The sequence below is a fragment of the Dreissena polymorpha genome, chromosome 8 (assembly GCF_020536995.1).
Source record: "Dreissena polymorpha isolate Duluth1 chromosome 8, UMN_Dpol_1.0, whole genome shotgun sequence".
NCBI lineage: Eukaryota > Metazoa > Mollusca > Bivalvia > Myida > Dreissenidae > Dreissena > Dreissena polymorpha.
In genome coordinates, this window is record NC_068362.1 from 37,952,419 (window position 1) to 37,976,416 (window position 23,998).

The window sequence follows — 23,998 nt, forward strand, 5'->3', positions numbered from 1 at the left end:
AAGGATTCCTATATATGACCCCTGTTTTAAAATCATAGTCAGACCCCTGTAGCAGGAAACATCCAGTATTTCAAGTATAAAATGACTTCACTACTGAACAAATCAGTCCAGAAAGCTGACTGGTTTAGGCCGTCTAGAATTGTTCGGGTCCTACTAGGGAACAAAATCTTCCGTTTTCTTTCTTAAATTCTATTGTTGCCTGACACAATTACAATAATGCAACATTCTGTGAACGAATCCCCTTACAGTAATGAACTTTAATACTTGTCCTTATTTTAAAATCATTTTGTTCATTAAATGTTCATTCATGTGCTTTCCAAAACAGGTCAGTTTAGCCATTATTTTTTTGCTTTTTTAATTGTTTTGCAAGTTCAGAGCCACATACCACCACCGAAAATAATGATTGTTAAAGGGACTTTTTCACATAGCTGTCTACTTTAAAAAAATGTCATTAAAAATTTTCACTAACAAATCTATAAAGATTTTCATAGTTAAACTAATAAACTAATTATTATAGCAAGAAAAAAGGTTGAATAAAAAATATTGCCAACATGCTACCACTGTGCTACACAGCCTCTTGTTTTCGTCAGGGAAGTCTAACCGGTATGTACTAAGCTCCATTTGTAATTGTGGGCACGAGTACTACCTAAAGGTATCCCGGCTACTCTTAAGTATACTTAAATGTACCCCGGGTACTGAAATTATACGTATACCTGAGAATTATAATGCTAAATTGGTTTTTGTCTGCTATTTTTTACAAATTTATTATGTTCATATATTTCAATATTTTGTAAAATATCCTCTATATTATTGAAACCCATACTCATAAAAGCATGTTGAACTTGAGGCAGTTTTTGTTCAAAGAGAATGTGCTTTTGTATGCCCTAGCAGATCTTATCAGATTTGTAGTGGAAATAAAACTCAGGTACAGTCTAAATTGACCAGATACGTTTAAGTATATTTTCTGTACCCACGGTACATTTAAGTAGTTACACTAAAGAGTTACCGGGACACATTTAAGTAGTATTCTAGCCAACAATGACCAATCCAGGGTATTTTTAAACACAAAGAATCTAAAGATTCTTCTAAATTACCAAGGTAAACTGTTACACACGCTTACTAATTTTATTGATTTCCAAAGATGACTATCCGTTATTTAATTAATATTTTAAACATTAAAACAGTAATTGAAAAATATATAATAAATGTATAAAATTGATTTCATTTAATCCCAAACACAAAAAGAAAGGCACAAGAAATGTAGTTTTTAACCCTGACTGGCTGTGATATTATGTACTGCGAGTCAAATGATGCTGCTAGATAAAAGTCATAAAGATGACTAGTATCCTTCAGACAGTCCACAGTTGTTTTACTTTGCTTTTCATGGTAGTAAATTAAATTGTAATAAGCACAAATAAAAAATATATACCTTAATAAAATAATATGTTTTCTATATAATGAAATATTATATACTTCTATACATCACAAAAAAGCCCAGATTATAACATAATTCCTTTACAGAATCTCTCTTGAAAAAAAAATATGCCTTAATCATAAAAATAAAGACCAAAACTAAATAGTTTCTTTAAATATTCATTATGTTTAAATCTCAAAAATAAAAAAAAATCAGTCTGACGCCCTGCAAACACTTGACGGCGTTAAGTAAAATTTATAGGACTATATCTTATATATTTTGCACAGGTTGTTTTAAAAATATACGTGTTTTAAAAGTTAAAGCTACAGAAGTGAGATGCACTCAATGTCTATATGTTGATTTTTTTTTGTTTTGGAGGGAGAGGGGCTTCAATTGGACAATTTCAAATTTCGGAAAAATACATATTGGTTTCCTATGGGAATGGGACCATATAACCAACCCAATGCAAAAATGCTGTTAAGGATGTGAATAAAATAAAAAATTCTAGTGTATCTATAGTATTAAATTAAGCATACAAATAACAAAAGAACACTTAAATAATCTAACTTATGGTTGGATTTAATCTGTATTGGTAAATATCTGACCAAAACAAAATGTGCAGGTAATGTATGTTGGGCTGGAGTTTTCAGGAAGTCTGGAATTGTGGACCTCCAAAGAGAAGTAGCTTTGAAATGATTATTATCTACATTAAACTAAATAAATAACCAATAATTTACACACTGTTTACAATAACTGATAAAGTAAGCGCAACAAGATATTCATAAAAGGATGTTCAATCTCAAAATGGCGTCATGACCAATGTAAAAATCATTCTCCACCCACTCGTTTTACGCCGAACAAGTTTTCTTGGCTACGTGTCAACAGTTAAACTGTAAACATTTGCTAGTAACTTATTATTTGAAAAACATATGGTATCGAACAGCTTGAAATACTTCATTTATCAAGCTAAGTCCTCATTGGAATAATCGCAAGTAATCTCACCAGTGTTTGTTCATAGCCAAATTTCTGTTTGTCGGCCATATTGTTGTTGTCTTCCGGTCTTAGCTCATTGGTCGATACACGCCTGGATTCAGGCCCAGGACTCTGAACCGCATGATTCTGAAATAAACGGAAATATCATTTTAACATGAAAGCATGCGCAACTAAACATGAAAAACCGACGTTATTTTATACATAGCGGCTCCCCAAAAGTATACACTTGTATGCAGGGACCTATACAAACAAAGGGATTAGCAACTTAGCAATATCCCATTTCAGTGCGCAAAATAAACCGGTGCGCGAGATTTGATAATCTCGATCGATAAAACGATTACTGTATCGACCATGCGTCTAAGTGATATCGATTGCGAGAGATTTCGCTCATTTATGGTGTAAGTTGTTTCGTAATATTCGACTTTTGTTGTTTAATAAAAAAACACATAATCGTACATTTTTGCCTTGTTTGTCTTGCTAAAAAATAATTAGTCTTATTAACACGCAATATACTAAACGGGACCCAATTACGGATGCGTTGACGAGTAAAAATATCATATGCTTCTCAGGGTTTAAACTGCCTTTTGTATATCGCACGTATGTGCATGAACCAAAGACCGGCTTTTTAATAAATTACAAATGTTTCTCTGTTGTGTGTAAAATATCGACATTATCAACGCCTGTCAATTGCATACAATTTAAAATGTGTAATTGTTCTGTATCACCCGAGACAATGAAGTTTTGCATGCCATTTTATTATTCTGTTTGAATCCTTTTGAACATGATATTCATGATATTACTGACAGTCTTTTGGGGCTTTTGTGTTCAACTATTGAACAACAATCAGCACAATTTGAAGGCAAGGCAATTAAGAAAAGTCGTCAAACGGTTTATCTTTTATTTTCCAGTATAAATCAGTCAATCACTGAAACATACACATTATTACATGCATGATAGGAAAACTTAGTATTATTTGATTTTATGAGTATATATAACAATACATTCATTTTACAAAGTGAAATGAGCATTCATTTTTGTATCAATTAAGTTAAAGAAAATAATTTAAAAACTCAATAGCATGTGAAAAAATCATATTTTTGACAATGTTGTGCACAAGTAACTATTTGAAATGTGAAAAAGAACTTAATAATATTTATTATTTCAACAAGAAAATACTTAGCTTCCAGCTGACATGGTGATACAGTAGATTTATTTAAACCTACAGCAATGCACAAACAGCTAATTAAAATTAAATACCAAATTAACTTGTTTAACAAGTTGAGACAAAGTATATTTATCATGAGTTCTGGGAACAAAATTTTATTAACATAATCAAAGATCTTAAAGTGACTTTTGAGTAAAGCAGAGATATTCACTGCTATAATGTGTTCATTTCAACAGTTTAATTGAATCAATTGAATATTTAAAACTAATTCAGATTGAATTTTCTTTTGTCTTCGGCAAGCCTGAAGATTTGTTGAGTTTGTTGTCGCCACTGCTGTATCTAGTAGACATGAATTTAGTAACATCATCTTAGTGCTGGGATGGTGAAAGGACATCTCATAAAAAGAAAGGAATCAAATTTCGGTGTTGAATCAGTATCAGTATCATTGGCCTAGATGTGATCATCCATGTATGTCGGCACTATTTTAAGTCCTCAAGTAATCAATTTTGTGTATAGATAAAACAACTTTTACTGTTAAAGACAAGTATATCACATAAGTATTCGCTGCTTATCAAACAAGTTCAGGTCATGTTGTAGCCAGATTAACATGTTTGTAAATAGCCCCAAAATCCAGTTCTCACAGAGTGTCTAGAAACAACTTCCTCACAAAAAGGCACAGACGCTGATCTAAATGAATTATTTGAACCATAAGAGATTGTTTCATTTACAAATCAGGATTAAGGTGTTAAAAATAATGCTAAATATTAGAAGTTGAAGGTAGAGTTTTTTTAAACAGAGCCTTATAAAAAAACAACCGACATACGCAAACAAGTGGTAAAATTGCCTCCCTTTGTTCAGTTGATATTGGGTACACTATAAAAAATGACTAAATTGTATTATCTTTGAGCTAATACAAAATAATGCCTTTGCAATACACGCACATTTAATGTGCACCACAATGCATTGAAGTGTAATATTTGCAAAAATTAACAACATGATTTATATAGGGCTAGTATTGACTGAGCTGTTCGAAAATAGTTGCGACATAGGTTGATCAAATTGATAGTGGTTACAAAATAAACAAATGACTAAAATTGTATTGTATTTGAGCTAATACAAAATTATGAATTTGCAAATAATTCAAATTAAATTTGCACCATACAATAGATTGAAATGTAACGTTTGTAAAGATACCAATATGATTAATATAGGGCTAGTATTGATTGAGCCTTTCGAAAAAGCTGCGACATATGTTGATCAAATTGATAGTGGTTACAAAATAATAAACAAATGACATAAAACGTATTTTCTTTGAGCTAATACAAACTTATGAATTTGCTAATAGTGTAAATAAAATTGTCACCACACAATCCACTGAAATATTACGTTTGTAAGAATACCTACATGAATAGTGTAGAGATTGATTTAACCGAGACTTTAAAAAAAAAGCCATGACATACGTTTATCGGATTATAGAAGTGTATTGAACTTTCATCATATCTGGTATATAAAAAAGCAATACATATGAAAGTGAATTAAACACATAGACGGTAAGTATAAAATTTTGACAAATACCAAGATTATAAATTAAATGTGGAGCTTGTTTGGACAAGTTTATTAAAAGACTCTCTTCAAATGGCTTCATAATTAAGAAATAATGACTGGAGCAAGCAGATGATGTCGTTTTTGCGGTCCAAATGTTTATCACAGTTTGTCTCACACAGGTTTATTAAGTTTTTGTAACTAAACCGATTTAAAAAAAATCAGAATAACGCTATCTTATGTCAATACAAATGTAATAAGGCAGAACAGTTTTTGTTGTATAGGTCCCTTGTTTATGTTATGCTGAAGTCGTCGAAAATAACATAACTACAAAATTATTCGGACTACAAAAACGCTGATGAGTGTCGAGTAAGATATAACAAAAGAATTTTATCCCGGTAACCCGGAACCTATTTGTTTAGGTCCCTGATTAAACTTTGACAGTCATGAGTGCAATAAGTTGAAACAAGGCAACCCAATTCGTATATCTATATAGAACATATATACATGTATATATCGGTTGAAAGTTGATTGAAACATGTGTGATGGGCGTATAGCCTTGACTAAAACAATAATAAGACACTATCAAATTGTGTTAAAACAAAATGTTCAATCACTTAAAAAACACCGATATAACATTTGTCACTAAGGGTTGTAGCAGTGGAGGCAAGGGAAGAAGATACTAGGCCACGCATCCAAAATCTGTTTACAGCCTGAGGGAAAGTGAAAGGTACATTCGCGTAGTCAAAACCTTGAGGTCCGTTGCACATCATAAGTAGCTGACGCAACGCATATCAGGGTTATAGCCCAATTTATTACATTTGTTCGATGTAGTTGTCTAACCAAGATTTGACCTTTATTTAATCAACGGCTAATAAAATGTTGGAAAATGTGTCCACCCCCCGAATGAATTAATCCTAACATTTCAAAAGCCGATTTGAGAGAAATACATAACAACAATTGCATACCCTCCATACATTTTGAGATGAATGAGTACTGCTTATAAATTGTTTACTGATCAGAAGGGAAATCATAACTACTATGTAGAATAATAATATTCATACACGTTGACACATATTTTAGTCCAGTTACAAGTTTTAAACTTAAATTTTTACCCGACGTCGGGCCCGGAAAGTAATCGAGTTTAGATCGACTAAAGATTGGACGGTCAACGCACGGTAATCGCCCGGCGATCACTCGACATCGGATTTATTGTACATGTAACGGAAAAAATCGAAGTATTTCACAGGAACATATACATCGACCGGAGCTCGTCATGATACACTTACAATAAATCCGATATCGGGCGAACGCCGGGCGATTACAGTGTGTTGATCGTCCGATCTTGTTCGACCTCAACTAGAGTCCTTCCCGGACCCGACGTCAGGTAAAATTGTAAGTGGGATTTAAAAATAATCCGGACGCCGTCCAATTCTTCAAAATGACATGATGCCCGTGCAATCATCGGCCGGGTGCCATCCCGATGAGCAGAAAAATACATCGTTCGCTGATCGGACGTGGATCGGTCTCTATTTGTGACTAAATTATTAAACTGTATCACTCATCGGACGACAGACGGCTCCGAGTTGTCCATTCTTCCCGATGGCTTGAATTTTTTTTGTGAATGAGGCATTACTGGTTGTCAATTTATGACATGGTAAAATAAAATCGACATAAAACACGACTTGTTTTGAATGATTAAACATATGTTTTAATCAATTCAACTAAAACAATCCAGCAACATACTGCAAAGCTGGCCATTCTAAGAAACACGTTACTAGTCTTCTTACTAAAATAAATATATAGGATACCAACTTCGAAGCAATGATACTATTAATAGATATATACATTACGGATTAAACCTTAAAGCGGGAAGTTGCCAATTGGTCAAACTAAAATACACACGATAGATTGGTTAAACTCAAAACAATATACTGGTTCTAATACCTAGGTAACAAGTTGAAAACCTCAGTTTTGTAGAGTGAAAGCGTACACTTGTATATCGAAAGGTCCTGGGTCCAATACCCCAGATGCAAAATGGTCCAAGAGCCCAAGGGAATTTGGTTAAAAACACTTGAGCCTCGCTCTGTGAAAAGGGGGTTGATGCATGTGCGTAAGGTGTCGTCCATGATTAGCCTGTTTAGTCCGCACAGGCTAATCATTGACGACACTTTCCGCCTAAACTGGATGTTTGTTAAGAAGAGACTTTTTATAACAGAAGATACCATTAAAGCGGAAAGTTTCGTCCCTGATTAGCCTGTCTGGTCTGCACAGGTTAATCTGGGACAATTCTTAACGCACATGCATTAAACCTATTTTCTCAGAGCAGCGCCCATGTACATACACTGTGAAATTCACGAAAAAACAGCACGCGCAAAGATGAAAGGATTTCATACCAATGGTTTGAAGTTCCCAAGCGCCGAAGCATCCAACACAATTTCGTTTGAGTTGTGTTTCATTTTCATGACAACGTCGTCCGCACTAGCAATACACAAACTCAGAAGTTCAAAGTTCTCTAAGGAAATTAAGGTTTGAGTTCTGGTACAAATGTTCACATGACAAGAAATGAAAATGCTATTAAGACAATCTATAGTTTACAACGCTGTTAATTCTGCCGAAGAATTGAAACATACCGCCGTAAATTTATAACATAAAAATATTATTTATTTTTTCCACAGTGTGGTGAAAAAAGCAGCACGTTTTCTTTACTATATAGGGTAAAGAGCAGTTTTTGACCATGAAGCATTTAAAACCAGCATCAACGATACCTTAATATACTTATACTATCCGCGTTAAAAACAGCAACAAACAAAACACAATCAGTACAGGTTTAGCTCTTGATGATTTTAAAATCTGTGTTTAGTTTTGTATTTAAATACATGAAGCAGAAACATGAGCACAACTTTTTCCCATCTTACTCTCGCGATCCTTCATATAAATTATAGCTCTTCGTAAATAATCATTAATAACAAGTGTTTATTTGCTAGTAAAAATCCTGTGTTACGTAGATGCACAAGTGCCGTTGACTTATGTTATCAATCTTGAAATCGTGATATCTTACTGATAAGGGAGACGTCATTCCCACATCAATGTAGTGCAACTTTCAAAGTTGGTAAACAACGCGTTGATAAACGACGCGCCATTCGTCAAATTTCGTGTTCGATATTCGGCAAATTTCGTTAACGATCATTTAGTTCTGGTTGACTCGAACAGTAAAGTTTATGTGGACATTCCGTAATTGAGCAGTGGCGTATCATCAGCTGACATTATGCACTTGTTGAGTGTTTGTAATCTATGATCGTCGACTTCGATTTGATATTATACTGGGAGTATTTAATTTCCACTCATGGAATGTTCAACTCTACATATCGCCTAATAACCACTTAGACGTTAACTTTGTTAACACATCACAGATCCGGAAAATCTTGTTTTAATTAACTACAATCCACGTTTCTACACGAATGTTTGTAGTAAACACATGTATATAAAAGATTTATTTAAAATAATAAATATACAATTTGAATCGACCATTGCCACGTGGTATGTAATGTCAGCAATGATTTGTATTGAGGTATGCTCGGAACTTCTCAAATGATCAGAAGTTGGAGTGTACCATATTAGACCATTGGAATATTGACCTAAATATGCAAATACACAAAACTACCATTTTAAAACTGAATTAACGTTACTAGTCTGAAACAAGTAAATAGTACGGTACAGTACTTCTAAAGTTGTAGATTAAGATTTTTGGATTACGTGCCTTATTCAATTAAGTCGAACAAATACACTTGCGCTTCTAACTTTCGAAGCACAAGGATACTATTGTATTTTACCAGGTAGTCACTTCCTAGTATAGGCATCAGCGTCATAAAGGTATAGGTTTTCATTATTAGTCAGTTTAGGTATGATATACTTTGTTAACACAACATAGGACGGCAATTACAAAGCATTCAAGTTTGAAAGCGCTTTTACGACATCCCCAGACTTGTATTTAAATAAAACATAGAAATACAGATAATAAAAACGAAAAACCGTTAAATATTGCATTTAATGTACAAAACACATTTTCGGGTATATCACCGGCAATTGCAGTTTGCAATAAAACGGTTATTTATTAGTTGAAATGCAAACACGCATTCTATGTTCGAATATTATTGGCCAGTGAAAGCATGATATAGATCTAGTTTTATATTAATTAATGGTCATACTACATATTAGTAACTTGTGTCATTCGGTTTCTTATTTTATTCAACCTGGCTAACATATCGCCCCATCGGTGCAAAAAGGTTGCATGTTACATTAAAATCAAATGTCAGAAGGTACCTTTTCTTACCCATGGGGCGATAGAATGCAAATTAACATTCACACCTGCATTTTGGAAATATATATCATTTAAATTAAATATCTGAATAACGAATATGGTCAACCGAACAACCGAAGCACAGAAAGGCATGAGCCAACTGGGCCGATATGCACAGCAATGGAGAACAAAGAGCCTGGTCGATATACACAGCAACGGCGAACATGGAGCCTGGCTGATATACATACCAAAGGCTATCATTGAGATTTTTTCTGAAATATACACTATATGCTTAGGAAATCAACTTATCGTTAGAAACAGGCATTAACACCATGCAAAAAGAGTTTACTAGAGTTCAAAGTATATTAATATTTACAAAACTAGCATTAACCCCATGGAGACAGAGTTTACAAGATTGCAAAGTCTATTAATTTTTACAAAACTAATACACATTAAACGCGCACTTTGCGCATAAGTTATTTTTTTAACTGAACACAATTTCTCTTATAATAAACTGTTAAAAATCAGAAATTGTGGAAATTTGTAAAATAATAGAGATAGTTTGACACAACAAACGAATATACAAATCGCAAAACCAGAATAAAATAACAAATAAATGTATCATCAAAATTGAAATAAAAAATATTATTATTCTTAAATACAGGTTACTTTGGTTTGCAAACAGAACATAAATACAATAACAAAATTAGATGTTACATCTGATGTAACAAACATCAATCATACATTAATTGAAAACGAACTCATATTAACACACATAGACACCATAGAACAAAGTAATATACTCCACTCTTAAGATCTTTCATTTGTTATATGTGTATCAATTAATTTTCAGACATAACGTACACTAAGATGAAATCACACTAATTAAAATACAATATATACATAGTTGAAATAAAAGAACGCAGTTTAAAATATGATATAATACTGCAATACTGAATATGACTACGTTTTTGTCTTGCGACATTTTACGGCACAACATGGTCATTCCGACTGGACAGTACATGTTTACCATCACATAATATGGTTGCGCGCAAACAGTTAAAGGGACTGAATATCATCACATATACAAAATGGACACATACAAGACAAGAGACACAAATAAGGTCATGCGAAACTCAAACACATGGATATATATAACATGTAAGATACATGCACTGACCTATCATTCATAGTCCCTTTATTCATCAAAATGTCTCTAGATGTTTTTAATTTATCATTAAATGTGTAATAATTAAATCAAAGAACATGACACGTTTTTAATTACATCAAATACAATTTGATTGAATGTTCACATTTAAAAGGAGGACAATAATACTGGCCTAAGGTAACAAGTTATTTATGTGTCCATTGTGAACGGCTGCCCCAAAATTATCTTTTGTCTCAAAAAAACATAAACTGTTTCAATACATTTCCTAATATGATTAACAGTCGTATGACTTAACCATCTTAACGGAACGGGACACACCTCTGAGAATTTATTTATTTGTTATACTTTATTTATAAAATGCATTGGCATTACTGACAACACAATCAACAACTCCATTAGATGTCACGTCTTTCAATAATAATAAGCATGCAATTGTCTAACCCGTTAAGGTGAATAGTGAAACCAATAACATTCAGGAGATCAAACTATATATCTATCAATTTGTTTTGTTGTATCTAAATGTATTGTGTTATATTGAATTCTTCCCCTTTTCTTCAAATCACCAATTATCACAATTAAAATACTTTTTAAATGAATTCATTGGTTCATATCAATCCAAGTTATAGCGGCGAACAAGTATTTCAATATACAGAAGAGTCCTCAGACGGGATAAGGCTACAGCAGATGTTAAATTATGGAACTGTCAGTAAATAAGACTCTCCGTTATTGAAAATCTACATTTTGTTGACCGGTTTGGCCGTCGGGGGAAATTAGAGACGATGACACAGAGATCATCCGCCATTCAGGTATGTTGTGGGCTACTTGGAGTTGCAAATCAATGTGCAGAGAAATCCATTCTTTCACATTGTCCATCCAGCTTTTATTCTTAAGGCCTCGATGGCGACCTCCTTTTCTCGTGCCCTAGAGCACATTCTTGCTGAGAGACTCGTGTCTGGTGACGTGTCCATACCAATTCAGCCTCGTCGTTTGATGGTCGCCTGAAGAAGTGCTGATATCATGTTCCTCGGACATACTCGTTGGTTATGTGTTCTATGTTGGATATGCAGTGTAGTCTTCATACAGACGTGTGTGTGCAAATGCCTCTAGCCTGCGTTATGTGTCCGCGTGAAATACAAAGGTCTCACAGCCGCACATATAGATGGAATCTACAAGGGACTTGTGGAGCCCGTGGGGATGCTGATGAATCTGCTTGTCCACAACCTGATCAGTCTAGCCATCGCTCATGTCGCTAAGGCAAATCTTATTCGGACCTCAGCGGTACTTGCTCCATCTTTTGACAGATTTTTTCCCAATCACTTTAAGCTTGGCACTTCTTCTAGCTTCTGATCGTGTATGGTGATGTCTTTACTGGTTTTGTTAGTGCTGTTCAGCATTATCTCGGACGTCTCCGTGCTGATCTCCATCCGGCAAACTTCTGCTCCTTCATAGTGTCTGTTGGAGGAGGTTTTGGAGTTCACTTCTGGTGCCACCAATGAGGTCAATGGCATCAGCCAATCTCATGTTAGAAATAGGTCTGCCCTCGCTGGAGATGAATGTGTGGTGTTCTTGGAGAGTCTCCTTCAGGAAAATCTTCTCAAAGAAAACGTTAAATAGAACGGGTGAGAGCAGAAATCCCTGATGGACGCAAAATGATGTCCTGAAGAACACACACATTTGTCAACTGATAAGTACTGCGCTGCAGTCTTTTTCGTAAATTTCTTTAACGACGTAATCCAGCCATCCTTTAATGTTGAATCCTCTCATAAACCTGTCATAGGCCATCATGAAACACGCGGTAAACGCTTATTGAAACGATAGAGTTGTGAAAGAGCTCATGTTGGTGTTTCTCAATTATGACAGTGCTCCGTATAGCCCTGAATCCAGCATGATCTTCCGCCAGCAATTCATCGACCTCACCTTTCTTACTAATGTTGCGGTATTTTCTCGCACAGATTGAGGTAGCCCTTTTTCGGTAGGGAGATGACCAGAGACTTGATCCATCTATTCAGTAACTCATTGTCTTCCCAAATCGTGTGGCATAGTGGCGTAATTTCTGCAGTCGTTGCCTAACCACCGCGCTTGATCAGCTCGGAAGGAAAGTTGCCGGAGTATTTCTTTCCCTCCACTGTCTCCTCCACCTCTGCTTATAATATGCACGGATTTTGGCTATCGGCATCTGGTCTGATATCGTTCTGAAAAAGACTGGGCTGTGATTAAAGCTGGTAGTTATGGAGATCGCTTCAGTATTCCACCAACCTGTTCAGGACTGAGGAAGGCTCGGCCAGGCGGTTCATGTCAGCTTCTGTGTCAGGACTTGAGTCCTGACTTGTGTAATTCGCATGCCTCAGTTATCTTCTTTCATCATTCATCAAGCAAAACACGTTTTTTGTTTTTTTTTTAAAGCTTCTGCTTTAATACAATACGTACACAAAAAGCAAAAACAGCTTAAAATTCATAAGTTCTTGTATTAGGACAAGTTATTAAAAAACCTTGAGTAGATAAATGTTCATGTGCATGCGATGAATTTAGGTGGCATTTTCAATTGTCAGCGTATAAGCTGTGTGTACTCCACAAGTATAAGTAAATAAAAAGCCTGGAAAAAAAATAGTTTAAATTGGCCATTAAACAGATGCCCTCTACGTTAGAAATTGATCAAAAAAGTGTAATTGGAATATTGGTAATGTCATGTAGATCAAAAGCTATTTGGGTTCTCATGACGCACGTGGTAGTCCATAGTCCGGGAAAACACTTATTCGGGAATTTTGGCCACTGAAATATTCGCACATCATTTTAATCAGGAATTTATAAAATATAACATATGCGCAAGGATATACGAAGGAATACATCATTTATTATGATACGCGTATTGTGTTTGCAATGCTAAGATCATAATGCAGGAAATAGCAATTATGAATCTATATCAATAATCCTATTAATAAATTAGCAGTGTTTATTTTAATCAATCGTCCGTTAGTGCTGATGATAAATGCACGGATTTTATGATGTGTGTATATGTCATGAGCACGTGTCGAAGAGACAGAAATACAATAGTAATGTTGATGTGTGTGTTTTAATATCAGGGTTTACCAATTATTACTAAGCACGGGTTATTGTAAAAGGATATAAAAAAGCTTCACATATAAAGCATGATTTGAAAAGTAAGTAAATTGTAAAAACGTTTTGCGTTAGTGCATTATTGGATGTATAAATAATTTGCGGTAATTATGCTTTACTCTTTTAATTTATGGATTTTGATTGCTTAATATTAAACGATGCATGATCTTAGTACATTCATTGCTAGATAAAACAATATGAATTACACAAATTGAAATTAATTTTGAAGCAAAGAAAATAAACACTTTTTGAAGCAGCTTTATTGGCCGTTTTGTGTACTCCATTAGGGTGTATAGGTTTAACCCCTGGTTGGTAAATGCGTAAATAATTTTGATATATATTATTATAATATTTTATATGATTTTCATATACAAAGCAATAAACAACATACATGTGTGTTTATGTTTATGTCAATATGATCATTTCTTTGTTGATTCATGTTTTAACTATATTATATAATTATCTATTCATGATTTTGGATAATACGTAGATTCATTCAGATTTACATTCGGATATTAATCAATCGCGGACCTCAAATAAAACCAAAGGTGTTTCTACAATAAGAACGTTTACAATTTAACATTGTTTCCATAATATTTTATTAATTTTGAGAGAAAAATAGAAAAAAACTGTGCATGCGAAATATCAATATTTTTTACTACGTATAATTTAGAAGAAAATGTTATAACATATTTGCGTTCGCGCAAACCTTTTATATGTTAACAATTTAAAAGGGCATTTTCACAGATTTTGGCATGTTTTGAAGTTTGTCATTAAATTCGTTATATTGGTAAATGTAAACATTGGATCTTAAATTCTCCAGTAAAAAATTAAGAATAAAATTAAAAAAGAAAAAAAAGGTAACCCTCCGCATTGCTCGATCCACTGACCCCTGGAGTCCTGGAGTAAAAAATCTCCCAATTAGACCTCTCGGCCATCCTTCCATATACGATGTCGGATGCATTTATACTTTATATAACCAATCCTCGTAGTTTCACAAAATAAAACGACAACAGAACTCTCCAAATTATTAATTCGTTTCGCGTTGCAACGCTTTATAATTTTCAGGTCTGTAAATCGTCAAAAGATGCACATAATGGCTATTTTAGAGCATGGTAAAATGTTCAGTATTACTGTTTCCTTACACATGTCATACCTAAAACGAAAGTTTGCGAATCTGAAACATTTTTTGTCAATTTTGTCAATTTACCCAAACGTAAAAAGGCCCCTTTAAACAATTGTAAGAGCAATAAACAAATGGAGAAAATATGTTGCCTTTAACTGGTTATTTAGAAGCAAAACTTAATGAATTACCACTAGAACTAACTTTGTTTTTTAATATTATAGCGTATTTTCAACAATACTGCAGTTGTAAACGTAGTTTACAAATATTAGGTGTGATGCGTTTCACACGCTTAATTAATCTATAGATCTTTAGTGATAAATTTTCCATACACAGAACTATATTCTTTATGTTATATTTTTAGGAGTATTTTTCCAATTGTTTTAATATAAACTTAGTATATATTTATTATTTTTACAATTCTGTGTCATTTTTCAGAAAACTTAAAAAATGTGTTTTTGACACTATTGAACATACGAAGTTCAGAATATGTTCATATGTATTGAATACAAATAATGCAATTGTAGATCTTGATTAATCAGCCGCGTATTTATCTGTTTACAAAATACAATTGTACCCGTTTATGATTTATTCTGCATACTATTTGTCAATACTCAAAATGCGTATACTTAAAGCTGTAAAAACATTTACTCTCACGATAATTTGTCTCAAGTTTCATGTTTACTTCATTTACACTGTGAATATAACTGTCAATACACGAATTGTTGTTATATTTAATCAGATCGGCTATACTGCCACAATATCGAACCAATGTCGACGTCGTCAGTGAATGTTTCAACAACGCAATCAGTGCCCACGTTGACGTCAGCATACGATAGCGTCTCGACGTCATCGAAGGCGGTCGGGACTACAATGATGTGCGTCATCATATTCATAACCATTGTGGGCAACGTTTGCCTCTTTGCTGTTGTGCTGAGGTCAAAGGCACTTCGTAATCTGACTAACATGTTCATCCTTGGCTTGGCAACTGCAGGTAAGTTTCAAATATGGCCTTTGGGTCCTCCCTTTTAAGCTCCGTACTGAAATCTTGAGTGAAGTCAAGAAACTAATATTTCAGGAATATTCAGACGTCGTTGGGCACAAAGGTACATTTTCGAATATATAATCAGTGGTTAAACTGTCGATCGTCGCTTACTAATTTTACACAGAAGGCAAATTTAATTAACTTTTTAACAAAGTTATATTTTCAAAATAGTTACTATCATGAAGACTGGTGCTATACCAAGCGTGTTTGAACATGTCACACAATAATACAGGAACATGATACATGAAACATCAGTGATACCAATACAAGAAAAATGTACTAATTCTTACCAATCCGACGTATTTGGAAGACGATTGGTATAAATCCTGGCTAAACGTTGGTCAAATAATACAAAAATGTATTACGATTAAATTGCATTTCAAACACGTGATGCAATCTCTTTATTCTCGGAATGTTTGACTGGTGTGGAACAAAATGATTTCGCTATTTTTACCCAACTGTATTTCTGGTTTGACATATGTGAAAACATATTTAAAAATAGATGTGCATCTGTTTATATGGCAATTTAAACACAGACAAAAAAAATGAAATTCGCTTACACACAGTGCATTACAGGTCTAGTTGTTTGCATTGAATGTGCAAACAACTAGACCTGTAATGCACTGTGTGTAAGCGAATTTCATTTTTTTTGTCTGTGTTTAAATTGCCATATAAACAGATGCACATCTATTTTAAATATGTTTTCACATATGCCTTTCAGATACATCGTGTTTTCTGTCTCAACATACTTCACATTTTCCAACTCCACACTGTTTTTAATATCCTTGTCAGTCCGACTTGAGAGTTTTTATTAAAGGCGTACACAGATGCAAACAAAGTAAATCTTCAGCTGCACCAGCAGAAAAGAAAATCTATTATATGGGAAATATCCCATCCCCTGTGATAAAAATTGCTTTATTTTATCTCTTGCGATTAAAACATAAATAACAACAAATTTAAGGATCTCGGGTTCGATTCCCGAACCGATATGATACTTTGTGTAGTGATTGGTCGTGGGTATTTTTGTACTGCCATACCCCTTTTCTTTTTTAAATAAAGGAATTCAATATGCAATTAAGGGTGTTGGTGTTTTTCAAGTTTGTAAAATATATATTATCTGTATTTATAAACAACGTTTAATAAAGGATAAGACGTTGTAAAGCAATATTTAAATAATAACAACGTTCAATCGCCAGTAAAAAAATCTACATGCAAACGTTTTAATGAAGTATTGAGTAGATAAATTATGAGCATTTAATCAGTAGTTAATTCAAGTATATTGGTGCAAACATTTATTGACAATCCACCTGGAAAGAAAGGGTGTTTGTTGTCTTTTACTTTTTATTATATTTTGATCTGTATTTATCAACAAAGAAATACATCGTATATTTCAGATCTGCTCGTTGGTCTGACACAAATGCCAATCACGGTGTACACGATAATCAAGGGTCGATGGGAATTTCCGCACAGCGCATGCGTAGTCTTTAGGTTCATGAACATGGTAACACTGGTTACGAGCATCTTGTCGTTATGTAACATTTCTATAAATAGATACATAATGGTGTGTTATCCACAGAAGTTCAAGGACATCTACACGGTTCGAAACTCTGTGTTCATGCTTATAGGTCAGTTTTGTGTCATATTATATTCATTCATATGGAATATTCAATTTATTTATCCTCTAACGTTAGGAAATGCGTGTTTTAATTAATAACGGGTTAATATTTAAGTTTCGAATGAATATTTCGTTTATTGAAATGTTGTTATGTTTTATAGACGTTGAAACTATCAGCCTTTGTTTATTCTGCATTTAAAACCATTATTTGTTATCCAACGTTAAAGATGTTTGAGTAACAGGAAGACGTTGGTGTTCATGTTATTAAGCACACTCAGTCTGGTGAAAACAATTAAACGGCTGAATTCGGGGATATACAGTTAAAACAGAACACAGCTTTTAATTACATAGATGGTATGTGTTGGATTCGGTGGATTATTGATTTTAATTCAGGAGTTATCATAGAAAAAATATATTTTCTATGATCACGAGTGAATTAAAATCGATATTCCACCGAATCGAACAAATGTTCTTTTTATTTTATGCTTTTTTTCACAGTTTATATGCATTGTTAAAGTTTTTAACTAAAGAATTTCGCTGGGATAATGACGTCATTTCGTCAAAAAATGACGTCATTTCACAGTAAACTTTGAAAATTATCGATAATTTTCACTGTTAATTTTCACTGTTTGATACAGTGAAATTATCAGTTTTAATTCACTGATATTTTTCTATAAACAACCGAAAAGCATTAAATAAAACGTAATTAATTTCTTACTAGTACCAGTGTTATTTAGTTTTCTGTGTCAAAGTATGAACTTCAAAAATTCTATGAATGCAACTCGAGCTTAAAACTAAATATTGCGTTAAATATAGTTGTTTTTATTTGTAATCAAGTGAGACACGATTTAAAGCTTATAATATACACGATAACATTTATCATGACAATATGACATTCTCTATTGCAGGTGTTGTTATATTTTCGATTTTACTCTCTCTGCCGCCAATGATTGGTTGGTCTGAATATGTTTACACGCCCTCGCATTCGTTCTGTTTCGCTGATTGGCAGAACCACATGTACTACGCGTTCTTCATGATTGGATGTTGCTTCGGGATTCCTTTCATGGTCATGCTAGTTTGCAATGTGCTCATTATGAGAACCGTGAGGGCCAGCAGACTTCGTTTAAGAAACCGGCAAACCGTTGATACAAAAAGAGAAAATATATCAACTGAATCAAATCTTGTGTCGTCTAAACGATTTCCTTTCATCGTTTCATTTCTTAGATCTATGATAGAAAGGAAGAACAAAACAAGACCCAAAGACTCACCATTGGTATCCAATAGCAACAGCCATTCAAAATCGGAACCGAGTTCAGCACAAACCCACACTATTGTAGATTGTTTAACTGCTGAAAACTTAGATCCGTTTAACAATACCCTAAAAACCAGCTCTTCTGAGGTTCAAGTGAGTTCAAATTGCGTAAGTGACACAACCACAACCCACACACCGCCTACCCAGTCACCCAGTTCAACATATAGACTTATTTATCAAAACTGGAAACAGTCGTCAGAAAAACAACACTCAATCGGAGGGTCACCAGAGCCATCAATTTATATTGAACCATCCTCGGACGTGTCGCTTGTCGTACCTTCAAATTCAGAAACAGAAATCAACGGTCACAGTTCTGAACATGATGTTCAAATGGAAATTCCTAAATCGCGACAGTCGCCGTCTAGACGACGAGAAGAGATACGACTCGCTTTTTCGCTCATTATTGTTGTTGTGGTATTTGTAATATGTTGGCTACCCTACTGTATAAGTATGCTTCTTTCAATATTTTATGCTGGACCTGTGCCAAGAGGATTCCGCATGTTTACAATAATAATAGGATATGCAAATAGTTGTTGCAACCCTATCATATACGGTGTTATGAACAAACGATTCAAGGTGGGATTTCGGCGCATTTTCTGCTTCTGGAGAGACAGGAGTTGTTCATGATGCTGCGTTCCGACTGTGATAAGCCGTAATAATTGCGGTTTTGCTATGAGAATTCAGTCTAAGATACAACGTTATGCGTGTCGATACGTTATGATACGTTAAATTGTTCACGATTTTACAATAACAGTTGTCCGAATATACGAAAAACAAATTTTACTTAACCACATGTTTATGAAGTGTTTGATTTCGTATCATATCGTGTACATTTGTCTTAATTTGATGATGTCTATCATAAAACGATAATATTGATTAATGAAAGAATTATACAATGTAGTATTTGCAAATATATTCTGTGTTAGTGGGCCTTTTACGGTTTCTTCGCGAGATGCATTACGATGATCTGAGCATTGTACTATGTGATAATAATTTGTGATAAACAAAAAGGAATTTAGTTGACATTTGTATTAACTTCATTGCATTGTGCTTCAGAAAAAACTGTTTATGTTGTTCTTGTGCATATTTAACCATTGAGTACTTACATTTTCAATTAAATCTCAATTTATTTATGTTTAATTGCTGTTTAATTTGAAACAACAGTGTATGAGGTGAATGTGTATTTACACGTGCGTGTGAGTAATTAATTCTTGACTTGAAGTGAAATTCGAAGCGTCATTCAATCTGTATAATTCGCCAATTCTTTACATTGACCGTTCTAGGATGACTACCAAAGCTTTGAACATGTTTGTTCTTACTGTCGTGTTGTATAAACCGTCATGTATCGCATGGGTGATCGGTCACTTGCCTTATATAAAAGACTTGCGGTGATAAATAGGAATTTATCTCCTTATATTTTTCTGGAGTACACATTTGCTGAACATACATTTTGGGTCAGGAGTGCATATCGTATCATACGTGTATATGTGGCTGGTAATATTGTCAAAGGTTTTGAGGACCTCGATTGCAAGTTAACAAATATACATGTATTATGGATATTTCCAGCTAAGTCCATAATTTTTTTTAACTAATCGTTCCTTCCTACATATACAAATACCGGTACATTGGATAAAATATATGGAAAACTGGTGTGATGATAAATTTCAGTGAAGAAACAAACAAGATAAAATGTAATATAACGATAACATTACCCTGAAACCTTTACTTTTAATACTAAAAGAGGTTTAAATCGATTGAATCTTACCACAATAATGATGTAATTCTGGCATCGTTTAACATATGCAAACAAATCCAGGAAAAAATTGAAAACACATAAAAGAAAAACATCTAAATGTATAATTTATCGGAATGGAGTTGAAGATTGTCAGCTCAATTTTTGCGATCTATGAATAAGTAGAGACGTTATTTTGACGGTAATCTACGAATTGGTACGTACAGCAACTGAATGAAAACATTTATTATTAAAAACAAACTACACACGCATTTTCGTGTAAGTAATTATATTTTTCAGAGTGTTGAACTGATGCATGAACTTATGTTTGATTGGAGTAAAGGTTTCCGAGACCACTCAAAAAACTGAAATGCTGTATTGATCCCAATTGTACGTCATTTCTCCATACCAAATCTTGCCTTTGGAATATTGTTTTTACGAAAAACGAGGATATTCCATTGAAGTATAACCAATAAGTTATCTTAAAAAGCCGCATATCGTCTGGTTAGTAGAATTAATAAATATTAATATTTACCTTCACGACAAAAAACATATTTCTGCGCCAGGGAAAAATTAGTATAACTATGGTACTCATAGGATACTGTTTTCACAGTGAAAAGAAGAATGGCATAAAAAAGAACAAAAAGCGAACGATTTATTACTTAGGGAACTAACTTTACAGAACAAACACATTTCTCACATTCGCATTTAACAATATACATTTTGTTAACGATATAATACGGCGAGATAAAAAATGGGATTAATTTAATCAACGTATGACAATTTTAACGACTACTTAAATTAAATAACAATATAATGTTGCAATGGTGTTTCATTAATCATATTTTTAGGTATTGTTCGATGTGAAAACTAATTTGCTTAAGTTGGTTCGGGAATGCAGTTTATTACCACGCTTACTATCATACAATTTGATTTACGTCTCAAATATGACACATGAGCAGTCCATGACTCGACTTGATATTGCGACTTGTATGCATCTCCTGCCACGTAACAGTGATGTAACACAACATAATTATCAAGTATTTTGATATTTATATTTTTTTGTCGAAGAACAATTAATTATGTATTGACGCATAAAACGTATGTGCAATAAAGTTAATTGTTCTGTTTTAAATTTGTTCAGCTCCAACGGGCGCATTAATTTCATCAAATATATTGAGTTTTACTTAATATAATATGATATTGGGATTTTGATTATTTTCATCTGCACAAAAACTAGTTATTTCTAAATTGATATAGTTATAACTCAAATGTCTCTCCTTGTGGATTTATAAGATTTCATAGTTTTCTATATGAAAAAAATGACGTCATCTGTTGCATTGCGCGTTTACAATCGAATCAAATTTATTGTTTCAGTGTTGCTGGTAGATTTCAGTTTCAACAACGTTCCAAATGTTCTAACAAGAAATCATAAACATTTAAACATTTAGGTAGCATATATCCAATACATTTATGTATTTTGGATTTGTACAACCAACATAACATCTTCTTATTGGGTATGAATGACAATTAGCTGAATAATAAACTCGTTTAAATCTAAAGAATGTTACTAAACAAGATGTATTTGATATCTGTGTAATTTCATCATACTTCTGAGAGTCACATAACATTTGCTCTAGCAAGCATACGTCCAATTTATAAATAAACTGAATTTAATTAAACGTTTTATGTTTTCTAACAGTACCATTTTGGTTGTGATTTTGGGAAATTTAACTTTATTTACACTTAAATGCGCCTTTTAATTGGTGTTTGTGTCCGGCCTGTGTTCTCTTTCTGTGTCTTAATGTATGGCAATCTGTCAATGACCTCAAATAAAGGACCTTTAAGTGATAAGAAGAATGATATTCTGCTGAAGCAACGATTTTGTTCACTTTGTTTTTATGTTAATACTTCACCGCCAAAAATGCTTATCTTAAGTTCAGATAATATTACATGCAAACAAATTCAGTTACATATGCTACCAAATGCTGCTGTACGTTTATATGACAAAAATAAACTCATTAGGTGTGAACGTTGCAAAATGCAGTGATAAAAATAATCAATGCAAGTCCGGTGAGGAACGAGCCGACATGTTTAAACGTGCAATCGTATTTACAATTTGTGTGACTTTAATAAAATTATTTTTCAGTAAATGAATATTTTACAACAAAATGAATATTAGGGGTCTTTGAAGATAAAAAAATCTCTCAGGTTTACGTCGTGAACGTTTATTTGCGATTATTATCAAGGTTCAAATCAAATCCTATTATGATGGTACCGTTGATATTGAGCTAGTTAAACAGAAATATGTAGCATCGGGATGAACTCGAAGGGCGACGTCATTATTAATACACAAGGTACCTCTCAATATAATGTAAAGAAGTGAAGTCTAAAGCGAATTAATCCAAAATAGTATTTATTCTGGGCGAAATCCATCTTGATATATTAAACGAAAGCGAGTGTCCCGACGGTGAAGTGGAAGAAATCAATAAATATAAAGTGGTTTAGTAGAGCAGTAATGTAAACCGTTTAGTGAATGGAAACAATTAATAAGTGGTTTAGTAGAGAAGTAATGTAAACCGTTAAGTGGACGGAAGCAATTAATAAGTGGTTAAGTAGAGCTGTATTGTTCTTATACAGACCAATAGCTGAATACATACAAATGATTAGCGTGATTAAGATGTATATGATTTTTGTAATATAAAATTAAGACCAGGATTGATGGCGAATATGACATTGATACATTGTTTGCCGTTTCAGCGTTAATAGATCAATTACAGTTTACGTGATGAACGCAACATCCAATGTGTCATTAGCCTTATCTTTTGATCCATGAATATACTTATTTTGAACAGTGTCATTTAAATATGAAAGTGATGCAGCCGGTTTCTTCCACGCAAAGAAATATTGATGCCATTTGAATTAATGTGTCAACGCTTAAGACATTGAACAATCAATTGAATTTGTGTCTACGTGTCAAACATTAATTTCTAATGATCCCGTGGATCGTCATGCGACATGAAGTAAATAGTTGTTGATGGATCTTGTTATACCGGTTGATATTATCATGCGTATGATGATATCTTAACAGGATAAAATACTCAGACTATAGGCTAATAATATTTTACTCTAATTCAAGACTCAGACTTTAGACTGATGTTATCTTACCAGGTTCCGAGATTTAGAATTTAGTCTTTCCATTATGCAAAATAAATACTTTAGAGTGATGTAAACTTAAAAGGATTTAAGACGCAGCATTTAGTCTGATGTTATGTGACCTGTAGCACTATATTCTGATGTCATCATATCGGCATCCAAGACTAAGACACTAGTCTGATGTTTTTTCACCAGTATCAAAGACTCGGACTATAGGTTATTTAATCATGATATAAGACTAGAATTATATTATGATGTAATCTCACAAGGATCTAAGACTCGGACTATAGTATGAGGTTATCTTATCATGATCTAAGAC

The 23,998-nt window shown here is 33.5% G+C and overlaps 2 protein-coding genes and 1 long non-coding RNA gene across 9 annotated transcripts in view; 2 read left to right on the forward strand and 1 right to left on the reverse strand.

The window, feature by feature from the left end:
- LOC127841176 (chloride channel protein-like) overlaps positions 1-8,208 on the reverse strand; it is a gene marked incomplete at its 3' end in the record, with an annotated part of 46,264 nt that extends 38,056 nt beyond the window's left edge. Inside the window, 3 exon segments of one of the 7 annotated variants that reach the window (XM_052369818.1) lie at positions 2,417-2,533; positions 7,511-7,595; positions 8,033-8,166. In XM_052369818.1, coding sequence (XP_052225778.1) covers positions 2,417-2,533; positions 7,511-7,579 — 186 coding nt within the window. 7 annotated transcript variants of the gene reach the window in all.
- Positions 8,209-13,753: 5,545 nt separating this feature from the next.
- LOC127841180 (uncharacterized) lies at positions 13,754-17,416 on the forward strand. Its single transcript, XR_008030748.1, has 3 exons — positions 13,754-13,800; positions 15,562-15,813; positions 17,259-17,416. It is a non-coding gene; the product is annotated as an uncharacterized LOC127841180 (long non-coding RNA).
- Positions 17,417-17,422: 6 nt separating this feature from the next.
- Positions 17,423-19,679, forward strand: LOC127840449 (putative tyramine receptor 2). Its single transcript, XM_052368866.1, has 2 exons — positions 17,423-17,489; positions 18,388-19,679. The coding sequence occupies exons 1-2, from the start codon at positions 17,423-17,425 to the stop codon at positions 19,416-19,418; spliced, it is 1,098 nt and encodes a 365-aa protein (XP_052224826.1). The 3' UTR covers positions 19,419-19,679.
- Positions 19,680-23,998: the final 4,319 nt, after the last annotated feature.

Excerpts from the sequence above, each read along its gene's own strand:
- LOC127840449 (XM_052368866.1), top strand. The coding sequence starts at position 17,423 with ATGGTGTGTTATCCACAGAAGTTCAAGGACATCTACACGGTTCGAAAC. Across the intron at positions 17,490-18,387 it reads CTCTGTGTTCATGCTTATAG|GTGTTGTTATATTTTCGATT; the intron begins GTCAGTTTTGTG and ends TCTCTATTGCAG.